General features: G+C 36.8%; 1 protein-coding gene across 5 annotated transcripts in view; it reads left to right on the top strand.

Annotated features, from left to right (window-relative positions):
- CHD9 (chromodomain helicase DNA binding protein 9) overlaps positions 1-23,200 on the top strand; it is an 85,159-nt gene that overhangs the window by 44,357 nt on the left and 17,602 nt on the right. For all 5 annotated transcript variants that reach the window (XM_056500513.1, XM_056500510.1, XM_056500511.1 and 2 more), the window contains 20 exons: positions 2,024-2,173; positions 3,279-3,347; positions 3,436-3,491; positions 4,838-4,955; positions 5,491-5,577; positions 6,822-6,959; positions 9,079-9,200; positions 10,415-10,658; positions 11,748-11,924; positions 12,774-12,917; positions 13,027-13,282; positions 14,121-14,331; positions 16,330-16,525; positions 17,270-17,437; positions 18,023-18,202; positions 19,504-19,614; positions 20,295-20,491; positions 21,225-21,424; positions 21,887-22,046; positions 22,941-23,030. In XM_056500513.1, the coding sequence (XP_056356488.1) occupies positions 2,024-2,173; positions 3,279-3,347; positions 3,436-3,491; positions 4,838-4,955; positions 5,491-5,577; positions 6,822-6,959; positions 9,079-9,200; positions 10,415-10,658; positions 11,748-11,924; positions 12,774-12,917; positions 13,027-13,282; positions 14,121-14,331; positions 16,330-16,525; positions 17,270-17,437; positions 18,023-18,202; positions 19,504-19,614; positions 20,295-20,491; positions 21,225-21,424; positions 21,887-22,046; positions 22,941-23,030 (3,074 nt within the window). The remainder of the gene's footprint in view (positions 1-2,023; positions 2,174-3,278; positions 3,348-3,435; positions 3,492-4,837; positions 4,956-5,490; positions 5,578-6,821; positions 6,960-9,078; positions 9,201-10,414; positions 10,659-11,747; positions 11,925-12,773; positions 12,918-13,026; positions 13,283-14,120; positions 14,332-16,329; positions 16,526-17,269; positions 17,438-18,022; positions 18,203-19,503; positions 19,615-20,294; positions 20,492-21,224; positions 21,425-21,886; positions 22,047-22,940; positions 23,031-23,200) is intronic.

Below are 23,200 nucleotides of genomic sequence, written 5' to 3'. Positions count from 1 at the left end.
TGTGAAGGGAAAAGAGGGTAGAGATAATCAGAGCTGATTGTCGTGAGATATGAGTGAGAGAGAAACAACTTTCACTGCAGAATGTCAGTGCATTGCCCTGTTCTTTGAAGGAACTGGGGAGAAGGAGGAAAGCCATAAATTGCTTTACTTCATTAATTCATTTTCTCTTTAGTTTTCAAACATGTTCATGATTTTATTTTCAAAGAGCTGTTTCTAATTTCTGTTGCAAATAACTGTTTCGAAGCTCTGGGGGGCAATTTTAGGCCTTTTTTCCCCCTAATTCATTTTGCATGCTTAGTTTCACATTAAGTGTCTTCCTTAAATAGATGGATTTTCTTTTTTTTTTTAATTTTATTTTAAATGTGTGGTGCTACTTCATTTTATATCTTAGAGCCATTTGTTTATGGCCATAGTTCTCAGCTCAGGGAAATACAGAAGGTTTTTTCCAAACAGTTCAGCTTATGTATTAATGTGTTAGAGAACATATGTTGATGTTTTGCTAATCACTTCTTACTTTAAGAAATGACATAGTGAGAAGAATTGAAAATGCCAGTTATATAATCTTGCATTGCTCATGTTACCTGGTTTGTTTTTTTTTTAAACCTACTTCTGTCAGCAAACTATTATTGATTTAAGTATAATGTGAGATTAGTGTGTCTTTAGAAATTCCTTTTGGTGATAACACTCAATGCTGCACACACTTCATGGAAGAATAGCTAATCTACATACCTGTGGAAAGCTTATGAAGGAGTTTCATTTTTGCAGCTTCTATGGAAGAATGGTCATAGCCATTCTTTGACTTGTACTATACCCATAGTATTTCAGCTCTGTACTTGTCATGTAGTTGTTAAAGTACAGCTACATCTTTTACCAGATAGCAGCCAGACCAAGGACTGAATTAACAGTGAGGAAGAAAAGTTCCTGTTCTGCAATCTCACTGTTACTTAATATGTGCTCTGCAGAGGCCAGTGTGACCACAGGATTTTGGGTTTTGTCCTATTCACAGCTTGTTCTCCCAACTGAGTACTGCAGTGTAATATAACATTGCAACCTGCATTGGATTTTCCTGCACAAAAATACCCTTTTCTGTGTAGCTCAATATAATAAATTTGTTTTGTAGAGACTGTTTTGTTTTGCTGTTTTTATTTTAGTGATGATCAGTTCTCTAAAGCAGATTATAGTGTTTTCAAATGTTAGCTGACTAGTTTGATACTGCTATTTTTATCCAGTGAATCCAATTTACAAATTAATCTTACAGTTAAATAGGCAGCGTCTCATTTATTGGTACTGAGGGGTTGGAAATGTTATGTAATAATCTAATAATCTTAAGTATTTGAAACTCTGAATGACGAGGAATTATTTTCTTTGACTGAACATTATTTCTTCAGCTGGAATTTGTTGTCCTTAGATTCTTGCAGAAACCAGAATGAAAGGTTAGAGAGAGAAACTGCAAAGTAAGCCAAATAACGGTGTTGTACAAGCCCTTGATTAAGGTGGAGGAGAAAATACAGACCTTAACAAAGCAACAGACTTGATTATTCTTCATGTCAGACTTCACCATCAATCTGGCCTATATGATCTAGTGAAAATATACATAATTTTTTGTATAGCACCATTAACAGACATGTCAGCTTATTTTATAACTTTCCCTCTGATTCTGAAGTTGGATGGTAGCACTCTGCTGTTACACACTGCATTAGGAAGTCGCTGTTGAAATACTGGTGCTTGTGGGAGACCTGTTATGTATCAGCTTTGCTCCCATACTCTGAAAAGAGTGTTTCATGTTTGCTTTTGAACCCTAAAATTAAAAGTATCGCATGCTTACATGAAAGAGAAAATAACAATTTAATTAATTGAACATAAGTGGATAACAGAGGTACATTATTTCATGTTTGTTATCAGATGTTGACCTTTGGTTTTAGGTACAGCTGAAGTATTGCTTAGAGTGACCCAAAACATGCAGTTCATGTTAGGGGAAATTTTGGCTAAAATCTCTATCTCTTTTATTTCTCCTGCATGGCAGAAGAGAAGATCAAATCGTCAAGTTAAAAGGAAAAAATATGCCGAAGAAGGAGAAGGGAAACAATCAGAAGAAGAAGCAGCTAAAGTTTCTGTTAAAATCAAGAAGAATTCTGCCCCTTTACCTGCTGAACAGCCTTTACAATTATTTGTGGTAAGTAAAAATTGGCTTGGTCTGTGGGAGCTTTCTCTTTGTCTCAAGTAGGTCAGTAAATGAAGCTCCTAACTTGGAATATATTATTATTTTAGTGTGGCATTTTGCTAAGACCTTGAAAAATAGAAGAAACTATTTCTTACTATTTTTTGTGTTACAAACATCTGTTGACTTAACTGAAATAAAGAATAAGACTAAGAATAGGTGTATCTCAAGTAACTTTCTATAGGCATACAAAAAAGCTCTGTTCTAATGTTACCATAACTTAAAGAAGCATCAGGTTATTTGGGGGAATCTCTGTTTGCTGAGGTATTTAAAAAGGACACACCTCCTCTCCCCACAGCCCTTTCAGATTTACACTTCACTGTTCAAACTTAGTGTCGAGCCATTCAAGGTAAACAGAGTGGCAAGGAAGAAACAGGAAAAGTGTTTGAGATGCTTGAAAGAGTGCCAGCAGTTGTAGGGGAAGGAGAATGATGGTATAGTTGGGAACAAACCAGACAAGAGGGAAGGTGACTGACTACTGCAAGCAACTTTTACAGATCATCTCTGTCTGTGGAACCCCAGATTGTGGCAGAGCCTTGTAATCCCATCTGTGCCTCCTTTGAGCCCTGTTTGAATTCTCAACCATGACCTCCTCTCTCTTATTCCACAGCATGTTTGTTACCTGTGTGCAGAGTAGATGGATCAGACTGAGTTTGCCACATGCTGGGTTTCTTTCCTCTTTTTTCATTTGTCAGTCTGAGTTCTTCTCCAGTTGTGTGTAACTAAATTCTGAGTATGTCCAGTGCATCAGTTTAACTCAGCAGGGCATTCCCAGTGTCTGGCAAGCGTCAGAATCCCCAGGGCTTGCACTGAGTGTGCTTGGCAGGTGAGCACTGCAGCTAATGCTGTTGGGAAGTGCCAGACTTGCTGTGCTTTTACACATAAACCTTTCTGGGTAGAGACCTGGATTTTAAATTTTACTCCCAGCCTGTTAGGGAATGCTGCTGGTAGAGGTCAAATTTACCTTTATTGCTCATCTTCTGACAAGCCACATGTGGTTGAAGCCTGAGAGAGAAGGCATTTACTGTGGTTTTATAATATTGTTTTCCTGTGTTTATAGGAAAATCCAAGTGAAGAAGATGCAGCAATTGTAGACAAAATCTTATCCTCCAGGGTAATAAAGAAAGAAGTAAGTGATTGTCATGGGATAAAATAATTTATTTGAAAAAGCAATTTGCATCTGTCATTTTACATTTCCCCTGAACTTCCTTCTCCAGATATCTGCTGGGATGACAGTAGAAACAGAAGAGTTTTTTGTCAAATACAAGAACTAGTAAGTATTAGCAACTTGTTTCATTGAATGTGTTGACTAAACTGTTTAGTATCATGTTTATGTACTCAAGTTTTGTACTATTTGAAGGTTATTTTGTCATCTCTTGAGATTTTTCTTTTCCAATTTGATCTTTACATTTCTAAGAATCTGTTAATATGGTAGTAATAATTTTAAAACTATGAGTATTGTGAAACCAGCACTGTCCAATAAGCTGGCAGCCCTTATTCACCAAAGAACAGAATTTTTTAGAAATGATATTTATTAAATTTGAAGATATATTTATTAAATTCAGCAGGGACTACATTCCTGAGGCAAATTTTAATTTCGTAAATGTAAATCAGAGGTGTTTTGTCATGCATTTAGGAGGTGCTGATGTAGTAGTTGGACTTACTGTCTTAAAAAAAAAACAAACTTGTGATAGAAACGATTTTACATCAGAAATGGAAAATAAAAAAAAAAAGAAGAAAAAAGAATTTCTCTGTTTTTTATTTTCAATTTCGTATCTGTTTTCCTGTCACTACTCAATTCTTGATGCCGAAAATCCAAGCTTATTCTAAATTTTACATATGTGAGTAATTTAATCAGATTTTTGCTATAATAATTTTTTTTTTTTGTTTGAGACTCTGGTTCTACATGTTGTTGGAAACCATTTACCTTGTGTTTTTCTGAAGGGGTAAAATCTGTCTTTTCATCTGAAAATGAATAATCCCAAGCTGTTCTTTCTTTCTAGCAAATCTTTGGAAAGCTTAAAAAATGATAAAAATACACTAAAAAGAGGCTGTGAGGAAGAAATATGTGTACTTCTGTAATGTAATTTCAGAGGAGCTCTCCTGAGGGGCAGGTAGATGCTATAGGTACTGGTGCTGCTTGTTCCTCTGCCCTTTGACTCAGAGCTTCTCTCCCAGCCCAGAGCAGGGCAGGTTCCTCTCTGCCCTTCTCTCTCCTGCTCTGCTGCTCCTCCTGAGCTTTCCTTGGGCTGAGCTGTGATCCAGTGCCTATGAGAGGTGGTCACAGGAGTTACAAGGGAAAATCAGATCCAGTGTATGAAAGCTTTTCTATCTCTGGGTAATTTCTGATTGAGGTGTCAGATTTTAAACTTGACTTAAGCTCTCTTGAAATAAGCATGTTTCTCTTCTTAGTACACAAAAGAAATTTGTGACTCTATAATAGAGTTCTACAGATTGCAGCTCAGAAATGCTGCATTACCTAGGTGCTGCAAGATGATTATTTGGAAGAATAAATCTTTGATATTTATGGTGGATTCTGTTATTTTAACTGTTATTTTAAAAATAGATAGTAAGCTTTTGCTTTTACCAATGTGTTAATGTCAATCTCTGTGATTTTAGCTCATATCTCCACTGTGAGTGGGCCACAGAACAACAGCTTTTAAAGGATAAAAGAATCCAGCAGAAAATAAAGCGATTCAAAGTAAGGAAAGCACAAAGAGCTCACTTTTTTGCAGATGTGAGTATGAAATAAAAATTAAGTAACCTTTTTTTTCCTTGTAAAATTGTGATTACTAGTTTGCTTTTATATAAAAGAGCTGATTATTAGGAACTAAAAATGAGCCTTTGGTATTGGTTGCAGCAGGGAGTGTGTTATTTAATGTAGTTTAAAGAAGCAAGTATTCTGGAGTCACTGAACTAACCTGACTTATATGGTCTAAAAGTGGAATTGGTTGAGTAGCTATTTAGAAGTGGTTAGGAGGGAAGGATTATGTCAGTATGGCTAGTTTCTCTAGGACTTCTCTAGCTTCTCTAGAAGCTTCTGCTGCACTTCATTCCAGAATGAGTGGATCTAGTGTCAAATCCCTCTTCAGTGAGTGTTGCCCAAGAGAATCAAGGGGGTGTGTGCAGAGGGCTGGTGTGGAATTTAAGGTCTGTGCAAAAACCTCAATAATTTCCAGCTGCCTAATTAATTTTGTGTATGATGAAATCAAGTGTTAGCAAATACCAACTATTTTTGCCTCTCTACTGATTTTATTAATCTTTCACTGCAGATGGAAGAGGAACCTTTTAATCCTGACTATGTTGAAGTAGACCGGGTATTAGAAGTGTCTCTTTGTGAAGATAAAGACACTGGTGAGGTAAATGTCTTAAAGCAAGTCAGGAAGATACAGCTCCAAGTTGTGTTTGACAATTGTAATTTTATCAGATCTCAGACTAACACTTCAATGATTTGAAAGCTTCAGTAATATATTTCATGAGACATGACGGTCTTGTCCTTTCCTATGCTAGCTGTGGATTTGAAAGAGAAATCAGCATTTAATAGCTTATATTTTTATTTGTATTATTAGGTCATAGTAGACAAAGCTTAGGTATTGACTGGCATAAATGTGAGGTTCAATAATTTCCTTGTGAGTTCTCAAAAATCTGAGCCTGTATACTGTCCTGTCTCTCTGATAGTGGCATGGGGTCACTGGTAATAAAAGCTTTAGGCAACCAGTGATTTGGAGTGCTTTGATAGCCACCAGTGAACCTTTCCCTCTGTATTTATTAAAACTTTGCTATTTAATTTAAAGTACCTCTTCTGGAAAGCTATTACAGAACAAAAACATTCTGAGATTAAAAAAAGAAAATAGAAAAGCAAGTCAAGCAATTAAATTGCCAAAATTCAGAAAGAGTCTGAGACAAGTGGAGATCAAAGACTGAGAAGAAAGTTGTTGATTAAGGCTCTTGGAATATCTATAATGCTTATTCTGCTTGTGTGGATAGCAAAATGAACAGACTTTCACCCAGTGATTTCTGCATTAATCTTCCTAAAGCAGGGTTGAGAGTTAGAATGACTTTTCATTGTATGCAGCAGATGTGTCATTATTAAACTTCTAGAAAAAAATTTTCTGTATGTTGTTCATCAAGCCCGTAAAGATTTTGAGGGTTTTGTTGGTAAGCCCTTTGGTTTAGGAGCTCTAAAGCTGTGTTTTAGGCCTAGGTAGCCTGATTTGGAGAGTGGAGGAAATGTCCTGGGTAGCACTTCTGTAGTTAGTTCTGCCACCCTGCCCCATTTCCACAAATATCACAAATACTGTAATTTCTCTCTCCTGAGAATAAAACAAGATTTACTTGTGGCTAAGTGGGATGGAAAAGCGCTCCACAGGTCTACTGAGCTGTGTGACACTGAGCTGTGTGACGTGCATCTAAAAAGTGGCAGAGTGTGGGGAGTCAGGGATAAGTAGGTAGATAGCAGAAATCTACGTGGAACATTTAAAAGATAGTCAGAATGTGCTTTTGATTCCAGTTCTTGTGCAAGCAAGCTACTCTAATAGTAAGGCTTATTAACACTCTGTATACTAAATTAAAAACTGATAACATTCAGAATTTTCTTCTGCAGCCTGTTATTTACTATTTAGTAAAATGGTGTTCATTGCCATATGAAGACAGTACGTGGGAGCTGAAAGAAGATGTAGATCAAGCAAAAATAGAAGAATTTGAACAATTGCAAGCTTCCAGGCCTGACTCAAGGAGATTGGTAAAATTATATCTAATTTACTTGTCTATCTTGGTAAATCTGACTTGGTTTTCCCAACTTTAAACTCCTATGTTAAAACATAAGGCTTATTGACATTCTGTGTAAAGCATCTGTGTGCCTTGTTACCTAGGAATAATAAAATATTCAGGTTGGCATAGATAAATATTCTTACCTTAGTTGTTACTCTAAAAAAATAAAATTTTTTGCTTAGGGAAAAAACTGAAGTGCTGTGACTTTGAGTTTCTAACTTAGCAATGAGCCACATGTTGAAACTGGATATCACAGAACTGAACACCTTTAAAATGAGCAGAAACCAGGATGACGTATTAACAGCCTTTTATAGAGAGGAGAGTTAAATTTTGTGCTTCAGCACTGAAGGGAATTGGCAAATGAGATCTGTCAAACAGGTTCTGTAATTTCTTCCTGCTTTTGTTTTTCTTCTTGTCGCTAAAGAGCTAGTTGAAAGGAAGAAGAATACATATAATTAGGAAATGTGTTTTATCTTGAAATTATCAGTCTTCTGTCTCCTAGAGCAGGAAAAAGCAAAATAGTTCTATTTCAAGTCCTGTATGTCATTGTCAGAGTAGGACATGTGTCCTGCGTGGTGTAGTACACCACTTGTTCTAACTTACTTCTTTTACATAACTAAATATGCACAGTGTTTTAATTTGGAGGCTTTGGAATTTATTTTAATGGTTTTTCCATCTCCAGATAATGACAGTAGTCACGATTAACATCTTCATATTATATTGAGTTCATTTTTGTAGTATTTATTTAAAATCCTGACATTTTGGCATGTGGGAAGAAGAGCTTTTATACCTCTATTACCATGTTTGGTTGTGAAAGAAAAAGATGATTAAAGCGCAACTGTACAACTGACAGTCATCTCAGCATCAGCAACAAGTATTTTTGCTTCAGGCTCCAGCAGCTACAAGAAATTATTTGCTGACTGCAGCCCTGCAAGCAGGAGTGTGGCTGCTCTGGGAGTGGGGGAGTGGACAGATGGCAGCTGGTGGGAGAGGGGAGGAAGCCACAGCTGCTGGGGAGGGACAGCTCCTGCTGCACCCAGACCTGGGCTCAGGTGATGCTGACGCTGCCAGTGCAGAGAGAAAATTCACATGGAAAATTCAGAGCTGCCACATAAGGCCACATGAGTGGAGTGAATGCAGGCTTTTATAAATGCTGGGAAATGGGGAGGGAGAGTGGGGGAAGTACAGCTGGTGAGAAAAGCTCCTGCTATAATTACTTCACTTGGATGTGTGAGTTTGTTCACGTTGGGATGAAGGAGCTATCAGAAGAGTTTTGTGCTGGAATCCTACCTAGTATCAGTCAAAAACTGCATGATTTCACCTCTAAGTTGACTGCTAAGCTAGAGGCCAGACTGTTCTGGCTCCAGGCTTGGGAACCTGTGTGTGTGTATATACACATCAATATTTTATACGTAGCCTCTCAGCTTTCCTTAGCTTTTGAGGGCCCTGAAGGTGATAGACCTCGATACTCTGTCTGTTCTGTCATGGCCTTTGTATCCTGACCCTGCCGATCCTGATACCGTTTTCATCTCATCCCTTGGGGAAATCTCTTCAGGACACTGAACCTCTCAGAAGTTTATTTTTTGTACTACTGGCCTTGACTTCCTGGGCAAGATCACAATAACTGTGTAGATATCCAGACTGCTTCAGCATCAGCTTCCAGAGTTGCTTAAGACTTCAGGGATGTTAATCCCAGTACTCAGTTGGCTGTCTTGTAGGTCAGCTGCCAGTTCTTAGAGCTGCCAAAGTGAAACTTCATGTAGTCTGGAAATTTCGTATATAAATGAATTTGTGTGCCATATTATTCCTGCCAAAGTATTTGTACTCTATTTTTTAGGAACCAGTTTCTTGATTGTGATACAGACTTAAATTAATTTTAAAAATAGCAATTCATAGAGAAAAATAAATACAAATTTCAGATTTCTGCAGACTGATAATTAGTAATAGATGATAACAATGATACTTCACTTTTAAGCCTGAATAATAACAATCTACATCTAAAGTGATATACTCATAAAATAATGGGGTTAGATATTTTAGAAAATTAAAGCATGTATTCATCTGTACATATATTAATCTTTCCCTTAAAGGACCGACCACCTCCAAACTCCTGGAAGAAGATAGAACAGTCCAGGGAATATAAAAATGGCAATCAGCTCAGGGAATATCAACTGGAAGGACTTAACTGGCTCCTATTCAACTGGTACAATAGGTATATGCATGGAATATTTTTTAATGTAGATTTTAAAATGTATGGAGTGAATCACTTCTATTTGGAATGAATACTATTTTGACTAAATTTATTAGAGTTTCTCTGCTTACATCTAAAAGGATGCAACTGGAACAAATTTCTCCCTTTGGGTGTGCAGGGATGTTTTATCAACAAAAATTAACAAAATATTAAAATAATGCAACTAACATAATTGAAAATAGGTTTTCAATGGCTGTGAGGAAATTAAAGCAAAAAAAACTGAAGTGCAAGCTTTCACAATTTTCAAAACTGGTAAACACTTGCATCTTTCAAAATGATTGCTAGAAATAGTACAATAAAGTTACCTCTCTTTAAAAGTAAACCTAGTAAATAATTGCATTATCTGTATTTTAAGCTGAAGTTAACTTCTGTGCATTAGTGCTATGTGTTATGAACAGAAATATAATCACTTGCAAGATCTTTTCCAGGATGCTGTATTTTCTGTTTCTAAGTTGATTTTCTGTTAATGAATCTTCCTGCTTGCTGTATTTCAAAAGTACCAGTTGCATGTCCCTTTTAGAGATGATGGCAGCAGGTGTTGCATTTTACCAAGCGTGTTATTGGTCTGCAGAAGGAAATGTGATTTTATTTCTCATCCAAGCAGTGCAGGGCTGTGTGACATCTGCAGACAGAGTTGAAGGGCTGGACTGTATGGCTGAAGGCAATCATGAGTGGTGCTTCATGCAGTTATTTAGTTATAGCATCTGCCTAGCTCTGGAATCAAAAAGGGAAGTTTGTTAATGATGCTCTAAATGCACTCCTTTCATGTGAGTGTAGCTAGGATACTTCCCATGTGTGATTTTTAGGGAATCTTCGTTAATTTCTAGCAGTTTGTCAAGGTGAATGTGCGTGTAGGAAACCTGCTTAATTTAAATTCCTTTAATGAGGGGAAAGGTAGTCCCAAAAGAATATTTCTGGAATATTTTTGTAGGAGAACTTCACAGAGCATTCCATTTTCAGGTTTTAGCAGTGCTAAACCTGATGCAAAGCTTTACACAAAGGTTTTCCTTAACCCAGGAATGCTTTCAAGGGTCTTTTTGCAGTGCTTTAGTCTTGACTGTTGTTGTAGACTGGTATATATGAACTTTGTTTTTGTAAATTGTTCATGTTAGTAACAGCTTTAGGGTCTGTACTTTCGTTGATGATAGTAACAAATAAGTATTTTTTGCTTTCAGGCGAAATTGCATTTTGGCAGATGAAATGGGCCTTGGCAAAACCATTCAGTCCATTACGTTCCTGTATGAAATCCTCCTGACGGGTATAAGAGGCCCTTTCCTGATCATAGCTCCACTTTCCACTATAACAAACTGGGAGAGGGAATTCCGCACGTGGACTGACCTGAATGTTGTGGTGTACCACGGCAGTATGATCAGCAGGCAGATGATTCAGCAGTATGAGATGTACTTCAGGGACTCCCAGGTATTGTAACGTCACTTGTGTGCAGTAGCTCACCCAAAACATGGCTCAGGTGACAGCAATGACAGGGGCACTTGACATTATCTGTGTTTTTATCTTGGTGAAAGTCACTTCACGTTCCAGGATGTTACATATGAGCATCTTCAGCAAATGCTTACTGGGTAAATTTAGTGGCAGTGTTTGCAGCAAGATGTATGTGTTGTTTCACTGTGCTGAGTAATTTTGCAATTGAATAGCAGTGACGCTGGTACTCTTGTGGAGATTAAAGTGTACACAGATGGTTGCAGTTGGGTCCTGAATTTGAAGAGCAGGGAGAAAAAAAATGACTGATTAAGCTCTGTTACCTTTATGTAGCTGTTGATTTCCTTTTGCTGGTGTTAACTGTGTACATTCTGAACTTGCTTTTCTGAAATGCATGCCATTAAATGACATGAGAAAAACTTGAAACCTGACAATTTTAAACGGGTTTTTTTTCCTTTTTTGTATGTTGTGCATAAAAAATAATTAATTCTCATGGTGTTTCATCAAAATTGACAAAGCTGAGAACTTACGATTACTTAGTGCTAGATATCAAAATGACATCTTGTTTGCCTATCGAGTGATTCACTACTGCCTTGCTGAAGGCCTTACATGTTCTCCTTGTCAGACCAATGGAATAAACCAAATAAAAAGTTTTCAATTAGTTCTCAGGTGATACTGTGATTACTTACTGTATGACTGTTAACTGCATTAACATCATATATTTTGATTGATTGACTGTAGAGTTTTTCCTATCACTCTTTCAGATTTTCTCAGCATTAAAAATGGGGTTTTATCTACATGCACCTTTTGAAACAGTTCTGTTATATGATTATATCTGTAATATAAAAGGGGTTCAATTTTTTCTGTTGCTTAGATAATATTGGATTTGGGTCCATGAATAATTACTCATTAGTATTAGTTAGAGAGTTACAAAGATTATTAAGTGTGAGGACAAAGCCATTTATAATGTAAAATCCGGTGTCTGGCTCCTGGCAAAATTTCAACCAGAAAATCTGTAAATTGAGTGATGGGAGGGAATGTAATAAATTGTGTGTGTTGATGAATTTCTAGGGCCGTATTGTTCGAGGTACCTACAGGTTCCAGGCCATTATCACAACTTTTGAAATGATTCTTGGTGGGTGCCCAGAATTAAATGCAATTGAGTGGCGGTGTGTTATTATCGATGAAGCTCACAGACTGAAGAACAAAAACTGCAAACTTTTGGAAGGACTAAAATTAATGAACCTTGTGAGTAACTACAGTTCATTTTTTGGGGTTGATTTTAGTTCAGTATAGTATGATAATAAATTTAAAATTTGCTTTACATCCCAAAAAAGACCTCTCAAGCAGTGTTTCTTGAGAGATAACTATTCCTGATACTCTTCAAACATATGTGGTTTTGATAGCTTATGCTGGTATATTTGTGATTAAACAAAATGTGGCAAGTTCTCACTGTAAGCACAATCTATTTCTGATGATACTGTTGTATAGTGTTTGTTTTGATTAGGATGAAAATATCATTTAAAATTTGCTTTAGTTTTTGTGCAATGTGTTAAAATTTAGAAAGTATTTTAAGCAAGTCATTTAACAATAAAAGCACAGAAGTAGTAGAATTTTAAATAGACTGATTGTCTAGTCCAGTAGTTAAGATTTTATTTTATACAGTTAAAGATTTTTTAAAGCCAGTACCACCATGTATCAGATGTACCATGACTTGTTTTGCTTTTTTAATTCCTTCATTATTACTTTTCTGTGTGTTCTCAGAAGTCCTCTGAGTTGCTTTTTGATACGTGCTCAGTGTATATTTTTCACTCTGTAGAGAGGGAGGATTATAAATTTGTGAATATTACAGGTAAAGTTCAAGTGTTCACTCAGTCCTTCATTACAGATGTAGGAAGAAAAAATTTAAAGGAAAGCTACTAGAAAGTACTTATTGGTGTTTTTTAAATAAATCTGCTTATCTGTATTACCTGTGTGCTAAGTGTCACAGAGAACGGCTATTTTCAGGTTTTGATGTTCAGACTTAAGACCAACATTTTTGCAAATAAGTGCAGATAAGGTTATGCAAGGTTTTGTTGGTTTTTTTTCCTTTTCTAGGAGCATAAAGTGCTGTTAACAGGTACCCCACTGCAGAACACAGTAGAAGAATTATTTAGCCTCCTTCATTTTCTGGAACCATTGCGTTTTCCTGCTGAATCTACATTCATGCAAGAGTTCGGAGACCTTAAAACAGAGGAACAGGTATGAGTTCATCTGAGCTTTAGAGTTCAGGAGTTTACAGTTCAGTCTTTTCATTGGGCTGCAGTATTACCTTTTTTCATGTTCCAACAAATGGTTGTGCTTCCTTTAGGTTCAGAAACTGCAAGCTATCCTGAAACCTATGATGCTCAGGAGATTAAAAGAGGATGTAGAAAAAAAGTTGGCTCCTAAGGAGGAAACGATAATTGAAGTAGAACTAACTAATATTCAGAAGAAATATTACCGAGCGATTTTGGAGAAAAATTTTGCTTTCTTATCCAAAGGAGCAGGGCAGGCAAATGTACCCAATCTGGTTAACACTATGATGGAACTCAGAAAGTGTTGTAACCACCCTTATCTCATCAAAGGTAAATACACAATAAGGACTGACTTTTTTTTTTTTTAACTTACTTTTTACTTTTATTTAAAATATTTTAAAAATATTTTTTTAAAATATTTAAAAAGAATTTTGTAATAATACTTCGATGTTTTCTTTGGATTTTGCAAGGATTGGATTAGGTGGAAACATGTTTTTGATAGACACCAGACAAAGTTGCGAGATATTTGTGTATTTGAGGCCTGAAGCTTGAACTACTTCTGTAGGATTTCACAGAACATTTAGAAGCAGTTATCTCATGGAAATGGCACAGCTCTTTAAAAGCAGTATGAACAAGAACTTTTAGGTCTAAGTTTTAAAATGAATGCTTCTTTCAAGCTTTATAATCTTCAGTCTTCATTGCTTTTCTCACATACTAATAACTGATGGTTTTCCTGACTTGCAAGAAAATACACTTTATGCTCCAAAAGTTTTGGCTGTGCTTTTAGAAGTATTAAAAATGCTGTTTTTGTGCAGACTCATTACCTGTTTAAAATATCACAAAGACAAATTTAACTTTTTTTAAGTAATTTTTTTTTTACATACAGCACTTGAAAATAAGTATTTTAGTTTTTTTGATTGGGAGGAGAGGGTTCACCTCATTCAAGGTGTTTTTTCTGTGGTGTTCTGCTTAAAAACTAAAGACTTGTTTTCAAAGCTGATGAAAAGATGTTCTTGCTTAGCCTTCAGATCCATCCAGAACTCTGTGCCCATCAGTGCCTAAAGGGTAATGTTTAGAGTACAGCACTGATTTGGTAACGTAGATTTGAACAAATGTGGAGATATTTGTGAAGATACATCCATGGATATGGAAATATATTCTTTGACAGGTGCTGAAGAGAAGATCCTTGGAGAGTTTAAAGAAACATATAGTCCAAGTGCTCCTGACTTCCACCTGCAAGCAATGATCCAGTCTGCTGGTAAATTGGTTCTTATTGATAAGCTTCTTCCAAAAATGAAAGCAGGAGGCCACAAGGTCCTTATCTTCTCTCAAATGGTGCGCTGCCTTGATATTTTGGAGGATTACCTTATACATAAAAGGTAAGATTCATTTTCCATATATTCTATATAGTTTATTGTTCTTGTGAATGGTAGTGCAGGATTAATGACAGCAGCATGCTAAAGCTGGGAGTTCTGTTTTCTGTTTGGTAATCAGTGTGTAACTTTGTGTTCTGTGATCATTTGTTCACAACTAATTAAAAACTTCTGATAAAAACTAAAGAGAGGTTGTCCAGTTTGAGTAAACCAAGTGCCTTCAATCTGTTGCTTTTTCCATTGAACATTCAGTTATGTATATACTGTTTTTACATGTTCTATCAGAAGCCAGGTAAGTTCACGCTTATCATTGCTTATCCAAACCCCAGGAAACACTGAATGTGTTCTTTACTTATATGGTATTGAACTGGGACCAGATGGGTCCAAGATACAGCTCCTTACTTCCAAAGGAATATAAACACAGTGATAAACAACTAGGGATGTGTTTTTTATTAATGTAAAAGTACAAATGTTCTTCCTGTCTTTGCTAAATTAACTGCTTGAATTTTGCAGCAGAGCTGAACTGCCAGCCATAAACCTGCTACTTAGGCTGGCTTTTGCCATCACATGTAGTTGCACCCTCTGATTGTTACAGACTATTGACTCCATGGAAACTAAATGCTTATTTGAGCATGTGACTAAATAAATGCATAAAACCTTGAACCTTAAACTTGGTTACAATTAGCAGTTGCTGTATCAACCTGAAAATCTATAACAAGGCATAGTTCTTGTTGTTTTACTAGTGGGTTTGTTGCAGTGTACGTACTGCTTTGAAGTATAATTGTAAGTGAACTACATCATAGTAACACAGAGTTAACATGTTGAAAAACAAAATTAATGTTGAGCCTTCCTGCAGTGGATACTGGATTACTGGATAGTAGATTATTTTAATATTTGTTTTAGTGATAGTTTTATATTAAAGCTGTCTGTTTGAACTGGGAGAGCAACGCTTTCTATTTTTTTTTTTAAGATTAATTTTAACTTCATAGTATTACTTACAATTCAGTGTGGAAAATGTTCCTTTTTCTGCAACGTTGTTACATTTAGACCAGTGAATCATATCTACAGGTGGCATCTTTTGAAATTCATAGAAGCTGAAATTTTTCTGTGTGCTGCCATTTGATTAGAAATGTTGGAGTGCACACATGATCAGACTTAGCACTTAACAGAATTTAGGCCTGTAGGAGATAGATGGCTGCCTGCCAGAATGCCTGTGGTCCTGTGGATTATCTGCTGTGCCATTTTATAGCTGATGAGAAGAAAAATGGTTGAGGCTTTTTGACCACTAGATACACATTCCGCATCTTACTCAGTTTACAAGTACAGAAGTATTGCTGCCTTTTTAAACATTTTGCTTGATTTCAAAAGTTTCAAAGCAGTCTTTGTAATTGTCAAAGATAACAAATGACAGTTTTACTTCAGGCTTGAAAATTTTCTGGGTTTAGTCCAGGAAGCCTTGATAGAGCCTGTTAAAGGTGCTGCCATGTCTTTTTTGTTCCATTTCTCTTAATCTTTACAGAATCAATATGCAGTTTATCCAATGACAGCTCACCAAGTTCTGGTTTCTGCTGATTGCTTGGTTACCCTTAATGTGTTCAGGCAGTTTGGTGTATAATACAAGAGTCCACTGTCCTGCTTCTCTCATCCTAGGCAGAGATCCAAGGATAATACGTGAAAAACTTGAGTGTCCACACAGGACTTCAGGTTAGCGTGTGTTTTAACGCAACTAAGTAATACAGGTATAACCAGGTAGTTGCTTAGTGGACAAAATGCAGAAGAATTTGTCTTAAAATGCCCAGTGTTTGGACTTGCTGATGGGCATTGGTACTACAGCTATGCAAGTTCTGACATGATTCTTGGTTATGCTACTCACTGCTAATCAGTTAGTCTTTATCACTTTCCTTCACTGTGAAGAATAAATGAATAAGCAGTGGACCTGCTCAAACGACTCTAAGTTACTAAAGCAGTTGTCATGCTCAGGGTGTTGCCTGTGGCCCCTTGCAGGTACCTGTACGAGCGGATCGACGGGCGCGTGCGCGGGAACCTGCGGCAAGCGGCCATTGACCGCTTCAGCAAGCCCGACTCGGATCGCTTCGTCTTCCTCCTCTGCACCAGGGCTGGCGGCCTGGGCATCAACCTGACTGCAGCAGACACCTGCATCATTTTTGATTCTGACTGGAATCCCCAAAATGACCTGCAGGTGAGTTTCTTTGAGCATGATAGAGAGTCCTAATTAAACCCGGTGGATAAAAATTTTGTCACTTTGAGTATTGTCTCTATTTGAACACACATAATTTTAAAACATTCATGTTTTTGAGGCGTGTGTTTAAAGTTTTTCGATGCCTTCAATTCAGAAGAGATTTCATTTAGTTGGGAACTTTTCTTTCAAATCAATTACTTTTGAAAAAAAGATGGTGCAGGTAGAGTCAGTGATTTGATAAAACCCTTAAGAATTGATGACACTGTGAGCCCAAGGGCTATATTTTGTATGCACTCACTAACACAATTTATGGAAATAGAGGTGTTCAGTTGAAATATAATATAGAGAAAAAGATTAATATGCATTAAGAAAAAGTTAATTAATCTAATCTAGGAATTGGATGCTGAATTTGAAATAATTCTCAGGTTGCAACTCCTTTACTGTTTGCCTCAGGAGATCAGCTGACTAAGGAGCTAGCAGGTCTTTTTACTGGTGTTACTGCAAGGGAAGTACCAGTCAGGAGCATTCAGCACAGGTCATTCATCTGCATTTTTCTTGCTACACTGTGTTTAGAAAACTGTTCACAATATGGAAAATTCTGTTTGCTTAAATGTGTGTTGACTTCTTTTGAGTCCATGCTCCTGGTTTTGGATTGGGCTACAGCAGAAACAGGTTTTTAAAAGATCAGTGTGTTATTCCCAAGTAAGTCTAAATTCTAACTGCTCTCCTCCCTTCGTTCCAAAGGCTCAAGCCCGATGCCACAGGATTGGTCAGAACAAAGCAGTGAAGGTCTACAGACTGATCACACGGAATTCCTATGAGAGAGAGATGTTTGACAGAGCAAGTCTCAAACTGGGACTGGATAAGGCTGTCTTGCAGAGTATGAGTGGAAGAGAAAACAGTGTTGGTGGTGTATGTAGATTTATTTCCTGAAATAACCTTCCTTTTGCTTTTGCAATCATGTGGGAATTACATTAAATTACAGAAGCTGCCACTTTTCCCTTTTTCTGTCATTTGCATCTCCATTCTGTTTTCTGATGTTGACTAGCAATATAGCTGATAGAATTTTAAATCTAGTCAGTTACTCTGATAAATCAATCACTGTTTCTTGCCTCATAAAGTTCAAGGTAGATAATGTCAAAGTTAAAACAGGGATAAAAGTTTCTCTTTGCTTCCTTGTATCTTCTCATATTAAGATAATGTGTTACTTTAAAGTGAATATGAACAGCCCATCATGAGCGGTTTAATTTTTTTAAACATGCTTATCATGATGATGAAAACGGCCAAAAAAAAAAGAGGCATACTTTTAAAAATATGTACTGTAATTTATTATTTCAGCTGTCAGCTAGACTGTTCTCATAGCTTTTAATACTCCAGATTTAGGCTTATAAATCATAAGACACAGTTGGGTTGTGGAAAGATGGGAAAGAGGAAGAGAAAAGACTTCAGGGATTTTTTTTTTTTCTTGACTGTCTAAACCCGGTTTTATTTGCTCAGATCCAGCAACTCTCCAAAAAAGAAATAGAAGATTTGCTTCGAAGAGGTGCCTATGGGGCCATTATGGATGAAGAGGATGAAGGCTCCAAGTTCTGTGAGGAAGACATTGACCAGATTCTGCAGCGTCGGACTAAAACCATCACGATTGAATCCGAGGGAAGAGGCTCCACGTTTGCCAAGGTGCAGAACAGCAGGGTGTTCTGTGGCAGTCAAGAGCTGTAAATGGGACTGGATCTTGTAGAGCTTAGGCCTTATTTTTAAGTTACTTTTACTTGTGTTTAATAGGTGTGTGTGAGGTACATATTTTGTGTTCTTGCATCTGTGTGTTCATGTTAGTGTGAACATAAAAAATTGGATTGCCGCCCATAGATTCTGTAAATGCCAGGTGCAAGGAGCATGCTTGAGCAAAGATGAGTAATGCATCTGTGCTGCTTTGGAAAAGGCTGGGGTTTGTGTGAGATGTAATGAGCTGCATTAACCAAAAATATTAAAACAAATTTGTTTATTGACCTATTTTTATTTAGATACATTAAGGACGGGGTGAACATAATTAATAAGGTTAAAAATTGTTAGGCCTATTCTAAAAATGCATAAACAAAGGATATATTTTGAACATTGAACTTTTTTGGTAAGAATTGGAGAAGCAAAATAAGAAGCCTCCTAAAATAGCAATGAGTGGAGATACATATATGTCCATGAGAAGGGGGCTGAGAGTGTAAAATATCAAGCAGTAAAACTGAGCTTGGGATATGGACACTTCATGAATGCAATTGTGAGAATTCAAAAGAATTTAAAAGGCAAAGAAAAAAAAGAAGACTTAAAATACCATAAATGTATATTTATATTCTTAAATAGCAATATTTAAAAATATTATTTATTTATATGTTTATTTAGTTTTTCTTATATCTTGCTGACTATTGCTTAAATAGGAAGTACATTTCTAAAAATCATCATCACTGTCTTTTTATCAGAAGAGTTAGAAATTTTATATGTATTTACTCTTTTCCCAAATGCAGTGTATCAGGTTTTTTAAATGCCTTCTGAAATTAAGCCTATTCCATGCACTCAAGCTTTGATTGCTGGCAGCTTAAACACCCCTTTGAAATTTCCCTCAAGCGAGTACTTCTGCATGAGATGAAATCCCCAAATGCTGATAAGCCTCTTCAAAAGATTCTTTTTTCTTCCATTCGAGTAATTTAGATTCAAACTTGGAAGCAGGAGAATCTTGCTGCTTAATGTTCTTCTCTCCTGATGGTGCATAAAAGTTCATTAGATTTTTCTGATATATTATGGATCTGATTTTTAAAAATTAAGGAGGAGGAGAACTTTTGAGTTGTTTTGCAGTGTAAGTAACTTCTAAAGTTTTAACAGCTGCTTGGGAGATTTTTGATGAAATAAGGTCAGGCAGTCTTCACAGCAGTGAGGCAAACTACAAACTTTTGATGTATGAGGTTGGTAAGCTTTACTTTTATTCATTACAGGCTAGTTTTGTTGCATCCGGAAACAGGACTGATATTTCACTAGATGATCCCAACTTCTGGCAGAAATGGGCCAAAAAAGCAGAAATAGATATCGATGCTATCAGTGGTAGAGTAAGTACTTTTTTAATGTGTTTTTTCAAGTATGTGCTTGCTGTTGAATTCTGAAATAGCAGTTATGGGATTTCTGATGCTTTTTTGATTAATATTTCAACAAATCAGAATTTTTGTGCTGGCTTATTTGTGCACGAGCAGTCGCCTGCTGATGGCTGTAGTGTTTCCTATTGCACTGTCCAGAAAAAGGTTTGGACATTTCTGATTTTTGTCAAAGAACTGAAAATGATCGAAAGTGTGGAATTACTCTGATTTCTCTGTTTCTCTGTCTGTAAATCTTGGACTGGAATCTGCAAAATAAGTAACTTAAGACCTGTATAAATTTTATAATACTGAAATCTGTGACCTATACTTGAAGACATTTCCCAGGCATTTGATTCAAAAAAGTCTCAATGCTCTTTTTCTCTCACAAAGATTGCAGAGTAGTCTGTGTGAGTATTCAGCTCAGATGAGATACTCTGTGTTGTTTGTAACTAATCTACAGGCAATAGCATAGGAAACTTTTTCTTTTTTTTTTGCCTTAAATACTACAGAATATTTTGCTTGATCCATGGGTGTTCAGTGTCTTCAGGAAATAGCTGTCAATGCCAAGGGATGGAAATTATTTCTGAACTGAAGCCATGTACTTTAGAAAAACTCACCAGCTGTTTCTCTCACAAGGTTTGTTTGTGATTTTGCAGAACAGCCTTGTTATTGATACCCCAAGAATCAGGAAACAAACTCGGCCCTTCAGTGCAACAAAGGATGAGCTGGCAGAGTTGTCTGAGGTGGAGAGTGAGGGTGATGAAAAACCCAAGCTGCGCCGGCCGTGTGACCGCTCCAATGGCTATGGAAGGACAGAGTGCTTCCGTGTGGAGAAGAACCTGCTGGTCTATGGGTATTGTGTACATCCTTCTTCATTTTGGGAGGTGTTTTAAAAACCTGCTTTTTTCCACATGGTAAATTGTATTTGTGGAATAATTTAGCTCTGTATTGGCAATCACCTGGTATGTGTATTAGAACAGGAATTTATCATGCATCCTGTAATAAATCTTCCTGACAATTTGCTATTAAAGAAACATAAAGAAGGGTGAAAATCTTTCTTCAAATGAGATTATAGCATTTAACATGGGCACTACAGGATTCTCTCTAAAAATCATTGCAGTAAGTGCTACAGGCAGGCTCAAGACTCTTTAAAAAATGTCTGAAATAAAGCCTTGGTAGGTAACTTGATTTTCATAATTGTAGAACATCCTGCACTTCTGTGAGGCACAAACAGGAACTGAGAATCTAACCAGTTATTTTAAGCATACTGAAGTCAGATAAGTTGATTTGGAAATCAAATCTTAGGTCTTCTCTCACCCATCTTAAAAGAAAAATAACAGCATTCTTGTCAGAATGGATTCCCATCAGTTTTGTGTCTTTGAAGTTTAAAACAATCATCTGTATTTCTTGAAAAGAGCCACTTTTTGTTTAAAACTCTATTGTTGCTTATTTCTACTCAGTAACTTAAGCTGAAAGAAAAAGGTTAAAAGCAAAGTATTTTAAAGAAAAATTCTCTTATGTAAGAGAAATCTGTAGCTACCCCAGTGTTTCACTTCCAGGTGCTGATTTGTTTCACTTTGGACTAGGTGGGGTCGATGGAGAGAAATTCTGTCCCATGGTCGCTTCAAGAGGCAGCTGAATGAACACGATGTGGAGATAATCTGCCGAGCCCTGTTAGCCTATTGTCTTGTTCACTACAGAGGGGATGAGAAAATAAAGAGTTTTATATGGGATCTCATCACCCCAACAGAGGATGGGCAAACACGAGAGTTACAGAACCACCTTGGTAAGGACTTAATGTGTTTCTGCATTTAAACAGCTTCATATATGTGTGCCTGTGGTACTGGATCAAAACAGCTAAAATCCCTCTCTGAATGCATCCTAATTGGAATAAATGGGATTTATTTCAAGCACTCAGTTCAACTGATGGGCAAAGAAGTGTCATCGCTGCTTTGCCTTGGATCTGATGGCTTACCCAAATGGTGTTCAGTGTGAGTTTTCATTTCAGTCCATAAGAACCTTTTCTGTTTCATAGTAGGTGCCAGACACCACACTCCTCTTTTCCCCCTCTCCTGTTTGTCCTTACTGGCAATGTGTACTCAAGAGATGCTCTGAGACAGAAAAAGACATACAGAGACTGGTGTTAGTGTTGTCCCTGCCCTGCAGATCACAATACCAGTAGGGGATGTAGGAACTGTAAGTATTGTGGGCATCTTTTTCTATACCTTTAATATTTTACATTATATAGGCTTATCAGCTCCTGTGCCTAGAGGAAGAAAAGGAAAAAAAGTGAAGACCCAGGCTAGCACTTTCGATATACACAAAGCAGAATGGCTTCGAAAATACAATCCAGAGCATCTGTTGCAAGATGAAGGATACAAAAAGCACATAAAACACCATTGCAACAAGTAAGCAGTAGCTGAAGTGTGAATGTCTTGATGTTTGTTTTTATTTCTGGTTTCTCATTGTCTTAGACTTTAAAATTGTTGTGGCAGTAGGAAGAAAGGAGTTTTAATAGTGTTAGTTTGATTAGAATAAACAGGTTTTGGTGTATTTGGAAGTGAACAGATAATTTCACATGTAAAATAATTCTGTTGCAATTCTTAAAGAAATTGTTCTTGTGTGTGGAGAGATCACTTGCTTCCATGTTTGGGATGCCTTGCAGCAGCCAAGGGACTGAAGAGTGGGAGTGCTTATCAAAGAGACTGAAAGCCCTGAAGTTGTTGCCTCTCAGTCTTACATGCTGTTTCCCTGGCATGTTTTCTAGGCTTCAGAGAATCTCAGCTACCAGCTTGTAAAAGCTTAGTCATTCATGGCAGTGAAAGATCTTAGTTTAGATAAATTATTTTTCTGTAGCAAAACTTGTCATATTCTGCTTGAACAGTTCATACAGCTGTAGTCAAGAATTGAGGCAAAGCATGGAGAAGTTATTGGGGTCATGCACCACATTATGAGTGAGAAGGAATGGAAAGGTTCATGCCTCTAAGGGCATGCTCTAAGCAGGGAAAGGGAAATAGCAGTCTGTTGTTAGCAGTACTTTGTGAAGCAAGTGAAGAGTGTTCTGCTGACCCTGGTCTTCAGGATTTGAAAGAAATTTTGCAATGAAACAGTTTGTAAATGTGATGAGAATAAAAAGTCTTAGGTCACCTGAGCTGGATGTTGCCCCCCTTCAAACTGAAGGAAGTATGTTTTAGGAAAATGACTTGAAGTCTCTGTGATACTACAGAAGACAAAACCATTCACACTTGTTGAAAGCTTTTGGAATTGTAATATTTGTATTTCTCTCTTTTTTTTTTATTTAGGGTCTTACTTCGAGTAAGAATGCTGTATTACTTAAAACAAGAAGTCATTGGTAGTGAATTCCAAAAGGTCTTTGATGGAACTGATGCCAGGTGAACTACAGAGAGAGTATTTTTACTTGTTTATTTCAAATGTCAGATGAAAATTGCAAGAATCTGCCTAGACCTAAATAAGAAATGCTAAAACTAAATGTGTTTATCCTTAGGCTATGAGGAACATGTTTTTGTTTTCTCTTTGTTTACTAAACACTTCATCAGCTTGA

The sequence above is a fragment of the Oenanthe melanoleuca genome, chromosome 11 (assembly GCF_029582105.1).
Source record: "Oenanthe melanoleuca isolate GR-GAL-2019-014 chromosome 11, OMel1.0, whole genome shotgun sequence".
NCBI classification, from domain to species: Eukaryota; Metazoa; Chordata; class Aves; order Passeriformes; family Muscicapidae; genus Oenanthe; species Oenanthe melanoleuca.
Note: the sequence above shows the minus strand (reverse complement) of the source record. Positions and strands in the feature narration are given on the sequence as shown.